The 9,746-nt window shown below is 44.0% G+C and overlaps 1 protein-coding gene across 2 annotated transcripts; it reads right to left on the reverse strand.

Moving 5' to 3' along the window:
• Positions 1 to 3,520: 3,520 nt before the first annotated feature.
• Positions 3,521 to 6,551, reverse strand: LOC121578416 (cytokine-inducible SH2-containing protein-like). Of its 2 annotated transcripts, none has more exons than XM_041892780.2 (3): positions 5,982 to 6,551; positions 4,593 to 4,753; positions 3,521 to 4,411 (listed from the first exon to the last, which is right to left on the reverse strand). In XM_041892780.2, the coding sequence occupies exons 1-3, from the start codon at positions 5,999 to 6,001 to the stop codon at positions 3,930 to 3,932; spliced, it is 663 nt and encodes a 220-aa protein (XP_041748714.1). In that variant the 5' UTR covers positions 6,002 to 6,551; the 3' UTR covers positions 3,521 to 3,929. The 2 variants fall into 2 exon arrangements, with proteins under 2 accessions (XP_041748714.1, XP_041748715.1); XM_041892781.2 differs by having other exon boundaries at positions 4,593 to 4,767.
• Between the last annotated feature and the right edge of the window lie 3,195 nt (positions 6,552 to 9,746).

The following is a 9,746-nucleotide window of genomic DNA, read 5'->3' on the forward strand; positions in this document are numbered from 1 at the left end:
TGTTACTTTGAAACAAGTATCGGTAAATTGTGTCGGATCAGTAGTGCTTTGAAAACTGTATCGGAGCTCCGGTATCAATCGGCCCATCACTATTTATAACCATAACTAGAATGAATTAAGGGTATTGAAGAATAATAATGTAACCTGTTAATATTCACTGATTGCATTATAAGTGTTACTTTTATGAAGTGTTCCAAGTGTCTCTCTCTCGCTCTCTCTCCCCGTCTCATCAGGGGCTGTGCACATCTCCTGGTGTGGCTGAATGCGTGCCAGCCTTGCCTACAGCCAGCAGACTCGCTGTGCAGCAAGCTGTCACGTTATGGACAAGCCATTTCCAGCAGAGAGGTGTCTCTTCAGCCAGTACATCATTGTACATTTGCTTGGCGCTAAAACAGTGAGTTTGTTTTTTGAACCAATGAATGTGACCTTGCAAATCATTTGCATTTTCACTCTTCTCGGTCTGTGTCCTAGACATTCATAGACCCTAACTACGGTTTTGGAAACATATGAAACGTATTTTTCATATCAGCAATAAATAATTTTCAAAAAACAAAAGGTTAAATTACTACACACCTTTATAGGGTTAGGGTTAGTGTTCCCACACCTCCGTATCTCCATGTTACAGCGCTTGTTTACAGAAGACCGACTGAAGACAGAGGCGACTACCTAATTAGCTATCTAGTGTGCTCGAACACTTGTGTGTAAGCGTAACTGGGGAGGAAGTGTAGCGGCAGTGTAGTTCGTCGGCTGGAGGCACACAGCCATATGGATCTGTGCAAACCTGCTACAGGAAGTGTATATTTTTTATTTGAAATATTATTTCTCGCTGATATGAAAGATAAGTTCCATATGTTTCGAAAACCGTATCGTAAGTGATGATTATTGACGTTTCTGTGTTGTAGTACACATGGTCCCACCGGTAAGCAGTGCTTATAGCTGAGAACCCTTGGGATAAGGCAGAATGCCTTGTTAATGCATTGGCTTCTCCAGAGAAATCTGTGTCCCAAAGAGGGAATTGTTGCCTTCCATCTCACTCTCAACCTCTCTCCTCCCAATTAGAGAGTCTTGGACAGGACAGGCTGGCTGAATTACTGACACATGAACAGACAGAGCAGACGTGGAAGCTCTGTACCAGACGTCTTACCAGGTACATATGTTAGGCTTAACATGTTACTGTCAGTAAAGGTGCACTTGACCTATTTTTCTGTCTCTGTGGAAGGCTACGAATTCCATTGCATAATGTAGCCTACATTTCGTGAACATGTGAAATTTGCTGTGTGTTCAGAATGCCAGTGCAGTATGTTATTGAAGAGTGGGATATCAGAGATCTGACATTGAAGATGAGACCTCCTGTGTTTATCCCCCGGCCTGAAACTGATGTGCGGGAGAGTACACAAACACACACACACATTCTTTCATTCTGTGACATCAGAATTCGCAGTTCAGAGACATGACATTGTATCAAGCTATGGTTGCACGTCTGTCTGTGCAGGAGCTGGTGGCCTTAGTGCTTACAGATCTCCAGGTGAAGCAGGGGACTGGAGTAAGTGAGGATACCCATTTTAGATGCCTGGAAGTGGGCTGTGGCTCTGGTGCCATCTCCCTCAGTTTGCTGAACAGCCTTCCACAGGTGAGCTCTATTTTGCTCTTTTACTTTCCTATTATGTTCCGAGATCTCTGAGCCCCTTCACTCAAACAACACCCAAATCTTAGTTTTTCTCTCTCTCTCTCTCTCTCTCTCTCTCTCTCTCTCTCTCTCTCTCTCTCTCTCTCTCTCTCTCTCAGCTCAGAGCAATTGCTTTGGATAAAAACAAGGATGCTGTGAATCTGACACATAGGTAATCATGAAAACACAGGATAGAAATAGTTTGATACTTTGATTAGCTACATTGATTTTGATTTTATGTTGTGTGAATATGTGCTAACATAATTGGCTGTATGTTACAGTTTGGGGCTCCAGGACCGACTTGAGGTTCACCATATGGATTAGATAAGAGGTAGGATTATTGGGAACAATGGGGGAGGGATATTATGAAATCAGTGAAGAAAGATAAACCATACAGATAATAATGGAACATTCATTTTGGCCAATTTCAAGGTTGTGATTTGACGTTATGTTCTAGATGCAGACACGATTGTGAGAATGTGCAGTCCACTCTCAGCGTTGGTCAGAAACCTTCAGTACCTATTCTCAGAGGATATGACATCACTTGAACCTGAAGTCTTCAGGTGAGATGAACAGTCAGTCACACACAAACACACGCATGCACCCACACTTTGTTGCTAAATTGTCTTGAGTCTCACAGTTCAAACAGGTATATGAATTAAAGTGCTCACTGTTGTCCTCCTCAGGTTTGAGGACCTGCTCTGGATGGGGAGGATGATGGCATTTCGGTTGAATGCATTCAGTTGTGCAACTGACTAGGTAACCCTTTTCCCTTTCATCCAGCGGTGGGTAGAGGGAAGTGTACAAGGGTTACACTATGTGCACAAGCATCATGACATCACCGGCAGGTCAGGAGTAAATCTAAGACTGCTAAATCTTTGTTAGATAACTCCATTTACAAAATCTTGATCAAGGAATGTATTCACATTAAATAATAATAATAATAATATTAAATCCCCGATTCATATTCTCTCTGTTCCTTATAGGCCTCGTTTCTGCATTCTTCAAAAAAGGGAGTGTGGCAAAGATAAAAACCAGGACCAGCGTTAAGAGACTGTATGAGATATGGATCCTGTTTCACTGGTCTCAGGCCAGGCTACTACACCCCAACCCCCCCGCCACTTACACACACGCTTATCTCCACAAAAGTAAAAATTCACAAACCCTCCCAAATATATATCATAGATACATACATTTATACCTGGGACACTAATGTGGGTGCTAATGTGTGTTTGCATGGCAATAAGGGATAGCGAGTGAGTGTGATAGTCACAGAGTGAGCAGTAGGCTGAAGGTAATTACTGAGAGGCTTTTCTGAGAACCCTCCCTCTCAGAATTTCACCCTCCCAGGAAGCATGCAATAGTTCTAGGAATTAAGTGATTTCCATTCCCCTCCCTCGCTGACTTGCCCACTGACTCAGATTCAATCTTACACGTTCAAACCAGCCAGCCTCTTCTGGCTGGTAGATCTGCTGTGTACACACCAGTGGAGGCTGGTGGAAGGAGCTATAGGAGGACTGGCTCATTGTAATGGCTGGAATGGAATAAATGGAACGGTGTCAAACACATAAAACATTTGGAAACCACATGTTTGACTCCGTTCTATTAATTCCATTCCAGCCATTACAATGAAACCGTCCTCCCACCAGCCTCCTCTGGTACACACTTAGACCAGGGGGGGTTAGTCGCTTTCTGTTACAAAGGTAACTTTAGACGTTGATGTTGCGTAACAACCGAGATTGGACCCTGCCTACATAACCCAGTTTTTTGTCTGTGGATGTAGGCCTATAAAGCTCTTTCTGGCCATTGACCCACCAAAAGAGAACATGACATTGAAGACAGAAGCAGTATGACTCATGTTGAATATTCTTTTTTATAGAAAAAGGGATATGTACAGAGTTGGGGGGTAAAAAATGACAAATGGTGACTGAAACAGCAATAAAACATTGAAAATACATCTCACTGGAAAACAATTCACTGCCCACGGCACATGAGGGTGGGGAGCATATCCCCCATAACATGGGGATACACTATAGTTAGCACCATGTTTTGTTTTCCAGTGAATCTCCTGCGGCAGGGTACGCAGAACTCCACTTCCCCCTCAAGACCAACCATATGTCCGGTGTGGCTTTATTACTGACCAGTGCAGTGATGTGGTTTCCAGCTGCCAGGAACCTATTTCTGACAGCGCTCCTCAAGATTTAGTTGAACGGTTTCTTTTAATTCAGCTTTGCCCTCCATAGGCATGTAGATCACAGGACCCTCATACCTGGAAGGGGTAGTCCTGCAGGAAGCGCACCAGTGGGCGTGGCAGGGGCAGCTGGTCGGGACAGTCTGTGCTGCAGTTGATGGTGAGGCGTGCGAGGTGCTGTAGGGAGGGGAAGGCCTGGGGCTTGTGCAGGGCCCGCTTGAGCTTCAGCAGTACTGTGCTCTCCTGAACTGTCCTCTGGGCAGGCTTGCCACCATGAGTCTCCTCCACCTTCCTCCCTGGTCCCACATAGTACTGCACCATGCTAGGCACGTCAGGGAAGGACAGAAGGCTGGGTCGGGCTGGCGAGCTGGAGTCTAGCAGAAACCGGGCTCCACTGTACTGTATGCGTATACTGGTGGGGCCACGGGCAGTCCTAACAGACAGAGTCAGCATGTACAGGGGATGGCTGCTGTCTCGAATCAGAAAGGCCCCTTCTGACGCTGCCTGCAGAGCTGCATGGGCCTGACCTGCTGTGATGGCTCCCCAGTACCAGCCTGCAGAGAGAGAGGTCAAAGGTTATTCACTTATTCAATGGTTTAGATTTGATTGATAAGCCTGTAGTAAACAGTCGGCTGGATGAATTGAAACGCAATTATGAAAAATATTCAAACAATGATGGGGTTTCAGGGAGCCTGTTGGACTGAGTTCACATTTCGAATATTGCATTTGCATTACCTGAGGTATCAAGGTAGAAGACGTTTTTTGCGATGGTGCGCAGGTCTTTTGTGGGGTCCCACTGCGGAGAGGTGCTGTGAATGCAGTGAGGGGAGGAGACGCTCACTGTCCGCATTCCTAGGTGGCCCTCTGTGGGTGTACCAGACAGCAGTGGTCTAGGGCTGTATACAAGATACTACAATAATAAGCACAGGACAAGTGTAGGAAACAGTAGGGGGACACTGGTATCTCTAACATGTTTAACCTATCATTACATTACCCACTACCCTGTTATAGGATAGTCCTAACACTAGGATAGACCTAACACTAAATGTTTTGTTTGTTTTTTAATAGGTTTTGCACGCACAAAGCTCATCATTTGGGAGTTGTGGCTTTAGAAGACCTCAAATCTCAACATTAAATCTCGGACAGCTGCCTGCCTCCCTCCCTTGAACATTGACCAGACAAAGAGCCCATACATCAAGCACAGTGTCACAGACTGTGGGTGTGAATTGATTGAGATGCTCCATAACAGGTGTTAGACTGTTAAAATGTGTAGTATTCTAATATGAATTCACATATGTACATTTTCAAGCCTACATAAAACAACTTCCAATGACAATACCACAAATAGCCATGCACACTTTCTATATGGGGCGTTCTTGAAATGTGGTGGCCTTTGCAACCATAATATATAATATATGCCATTTAGCAGACGCTTTTATCCAAAGCGACTTACAGTCGTGTGCATACATATGGATGGCACAGGGAATCAAACCCACAACCCTGGCATTGCTAACGCCATTCCCTGCCAACTGAGCCACACAGGAAAAACACTTCAAAAACACACTTCAAAATTACAAGCGTCTGCTAAATGACTAAAATGTAAAAAGCGTTTCCACCGACATTTCTCGCATAATTAATTTTACAAACACAAAAGATCCCACCTTGTCTAGCGTATTTTGTTTTGTCTACATTCGGAAAGTTTACCGACACATTTTCTGTTTCCATCAGGCCTGTCGTGACATTTGTTCTCCAACATGTAGCCTACTTTAGGCGCATAAAAAGGTTTGATGGAAACCTGGTTAGTGTTACCATCATTGGTGTTACTACTCCTACTGGTAAAACAATACATAAATTAATTAAGCTACCATATTAGTTTATTGAGAATGGGAAAATGTACCCTACCCGAATATTTATTTCCTTCCAAAATGCCACCATAATTCAAGAACGACCACGGATCTTATTCGACTATATTCGGTATGTTATCCGAGATATATAGCCATAAATTAATTTAGATCATATTATGTCGAAGATAAAAACTTTTGACTTTGTCTTTTGGTTTTGAATATCAATATCTAAGCATGATGCAATTTTCCTTCAAACAGGGACAAAATAATGTGAACTTACCCTTGAACACAAAGAATCATGATGGTCAGTCTTCAATATCCCGTACTAGTCTAATTCCACAGCGGTTTAACGAAAATATAGCCGGTCAAACAAAGGAATGTGTTATTTTGTTCTGAATGTCCCACGCATCTGTTCAGTGAATAGAGAAGACGCGTCCGAATATCCCATATGTTAATAGACGGTAATTAACTAATTCAAAAGCACTATAATAAATGTATAATTTAGACAAAGAGAATACAGAGCAGCAGTGCGATGACTATTGTCACTAGAATGGGTTCTAAGCGTGTGAAGGAAAGAGTGTGGGTTTGGCTTTTAAAATTCGCCAATTCCAAGAACTGTTCAGCACACCAGCGCCTCTGACGTCATGCGGAGCTGCCACCGATCCTGTTATAGTTTGTGAACTCCAGTCCAAACCGTTACTGTTCAGTTTTTTGGGGGGGAAATATGTTACTGTGAATGCCAGTGTAAAAAACAAACAAATTGATAATTCCTGGAGACGAGTCTAAGTTCATCATAGTCATTTTATAGCCTTGCGGTGTTGCTGCGCTTGCTGCTCTGCTCTCCCAAGAATCGGACTGCACCTTCCCCCTACTTTCCAAGAATCATGGTGCGCTTATCTCCGCCCACTAGGCCTGCTGCAGCCTGCCCTCTACTCATTCTGAGAATTGAGTAATGGGTATGCGGAACTATTGGGCTATTTCCAATAATATACACTGAACAAAAATATAAACGCAACATGCAACAATTTCAAAGATTTTACTGAGTTACAGTTCATATAAGGAAATCAGTCAATTGAAATAAATTCATTAGGCCCTAATCTATGAATTTCACATGACTGGGAATACAGATATGCATCTGTTAGTCACAGATACCTTAAGAAAAAGGTAGGGCCGTGGATAAATAAAAACTAGTCAGTATCTTGTGTGACCACCATTTGCCGCATGCAGCACGACACATCTCCTTCGCATAGAGTTGATCAGGCTGTTGATTGTGGCCTGTGGAATGTTGTCCCACTCCTCTTCTATGGCTGTGCTGGATATTGTCGGGAACTGGAGCATGCTGTCGTACATGTCGATCCAGAGCATCTCAAACATGCTCACATGTCTGGTGAGTGTGCAGGCCATGGAATAACTGGGACATTTTCAGCCTCCAGGAATTATGTACAGATCCTTGCGACATGGGGCTGTGCATTATTTTTTAGAAACATGAGGTGATGGCGGAGGATTTATAACATGACAATGGGCCTCAGGATTTCGTCACTGTATCTCTGTGCATTCAAATTGCTATCAATAAAATGCAATTGTGTTCGTTGCCTGTAGTTTATGCCCAGTGGCGGCTCCTGAAAAAATTCTCAGGGGGGGCAATTTTTCTGATGATTTAGGTGACCTACACACATTTTAAAAAAGATATGTCCAGCAACAACATGAAGACAGGGGCAGCATATAAGTCAATACCAGAAGCATTTATTGACTGATCTCAAAAGTGTTGGCTTACCAGGGTTGGTGGAGCCCTCAGTTTCATCTTTGCCTCGCAAAGCTAACTCAAACACTCCGCAAAACTTCACACACTGGATTAGCCGGCTGAGGATGTGGCGGTTCTTGCTAATGTCGTAGTAAATATATTTGTTATAGTGAATATGGAATATGATATGTTGAGTAAAATGTTGTGCTAAGATCTATTTAGGTCAGGAGCTGGTTATAAGTTCTGTTCCTATCCAATAACAATGGACAAAAGGGTCCTATCTTGTCAGCCTTGTCAGTTTCAGTTCTCCAGTAAACTTGTGATTATCAACACTAACCTCATCGTTGTGGCGGCGGACAGCTAGCCTGTATCCCTCATCCAGTTGAGTGGGAATGTTCACTCTCCCCAAAGCAGACAATCTCAAACAGCTATCCATGTGGGTCTTTGACAGCTCATGTTTCTTAATCTTTCCTGAAAGATGGTGCATGTCCGTTACACACCAGTCGCTGTCCAAGCGGTGCTGTCTGCCGTGCCGCCTTCAGGGTGAAAGAGTAAGCAGGGGGGTAGCAGAAGACTGCATTAGCTACATCGCAGCCTGCTAGCCAGGTTTTTCGTTCGTACCAATTTTTGGAAAATCCTCGGGTGTAGGACTTCCCCCCTTTAGTAGAAACCTGTTGAATTATTAAATTTGGTCTGGGAGGTCCTAATTGTTTCGTTGCCAATTTATCTTCATTTGTTCGCCGACAAAAAGGAACTTCTTTCAAAGACACAATCGAGTTGCACTGAAGCCTAGCCATTTTGATAGTAGTAGTGAATTGATTGATGAGGCTACCCGCTCTTTTCTTAGTTACGTTCATGGTTATGTTACGTATGACGAAAGCGCGTAAGTGCAAGCCCTCAGAAACCCATAGAGATTGTATTGAAAGCTCTGATATTTGAAAAAAATAGATTTTACATGGGAGTCTATGACAGACTTCTGGGCGATTTTCAACCTGACTGAAATCGCCCCAAAAAGGGGGGCATTTGAAGCACGACTTTAGCCTGATTGGACATTTAGTGGCACTGTGGCAGATCAGACGTCTAGATTACAACACTGATAACTACTGTTGCCGTGATATAATTGATTAGAAAAAAAATCCCTTCCTTTTCCCGTTTGGCAGTGCGTCGCCCATATCGCCCTATTGAACACACCGCCCCTGTTTATGCCTGCCAATACCATAATCCCACTAGCACCATGGGGCACTCTGTTCACAACGTTGACTTTAGCAAACCGCTCGCCCACACAACGTCTGCCATCTGCCAGGCACAGTTGAAATCGGGATTCATCCGTGAAGATCACACTTATCCAGCATGCCAGTGGCCATCAAAGGGGAGCATTTGCCCACTGAAGTCGGTTACGATGCCGAACTGCAGTCAGATCAAGACCCTGGTGAGGACAAGATGAGCTTCCCTGAGACGATTTCTGACAGTTTGTGCAGAAATTCTTTGGTTGCGCAAACCCACAGTTTCATCAGCTGTCCAGGTGGCTGGTCTCAGAAGAAGCCGGATGTGGAGGTCCTGGGCTGGCGTGGTTACACGTGGTCTGCGGTTGTGAGGCCAAATTCTCTAAAAACGACATTGGAAGTGGCTTGTGGTAGAGAAATGAACATTCATTTCTCTGGCAACAGCTCTGGTGGACATTCGTGCAGTCAGCATGCCAATTGCACGCTCCCTCAAAACTTAAGACATTCTGTGGCATTGTGTTGTGTGACAAAACAGCACATTTTAGAGTGGCCTTTTATTGTCCCCAGCACAAGGTGCACCTGTGTTTTTATTTGTATTATTTAACCTTTATTTAACTAGGCAAGTCAGTTAAGAACAAATTCTTATTTACAATGACGGCCTACACCGGCCAATCCCGGGCGCCGCCCTATGGGACTCCCAATCACGGCCGGTTGTGTTACAGCCTGGAATTGAACCAGGGGGTCTGTAGTGACGCCTCAAGCACTGAGATGCAGTGCCTTAGACCGCTGCGCCACTCGGGAGCCCAATGTAATGACCACACCTATCAGGTGGCTGGATTATCTTGGCAAAGGAGAAATTCTCGCTAACACGGATGTAAACAAATTTGTGGCCAACATTTTAGAGAAATAAGCATTTTGTGCGTAAGGAACATTTCTGCGATCTTTTATTTCAGCTCATGAAACATGGGACCAACACTTTACATGTTGCGTTTATATTTTTGTTCAGTGTAGATCAGGGATGGGCAACATTGATGGAGGTGGGGGCCACAAGAAATATTAACTCATCATGAGGGCTTGCGGG

This window comes from Coregonus clupeaformis, chromosome 12 (assembly GCF_020615455.1).
Source record: "Coregonus clupeaformis isolate EN_2021a chromosome 12, ASM2061545v1, whole genome shotgun sequence".
Classification (NCBI taxonomy): domain Eukaryota; kingdom Metazoa; phylum Chordata; class Actinopteri; order Salmoniformes; family Salmonidae; genus Coregonus; species Coregonus clupeaformis.

What these genes read in the sequence shown, in the direction of transcription:
- LOC121578416 (XM_041892780.2), bottom strand. Translation starts at nt 6,001, where the DNA reads ATGATTCTTTGTGTTCAAGG. An exon ending in ATGATTCTTTGTGTTCAAGG is followed by an intron (nt 4,754 to 5,981) that starts GTAAGTTCACAT and finishes TCTTGTATACAG; the next exon opens with CCCTAGACCACTGCTGTCTG. An exon ending in CTTCTACCTTGATACCTCAG is followed by an intron (nt 4,412 to 4,592) that starts GTAATGCAAATG and finishes CTCTCTCTGCAG; the next exon opens with GCTGGTACTGGGGAGCCATC.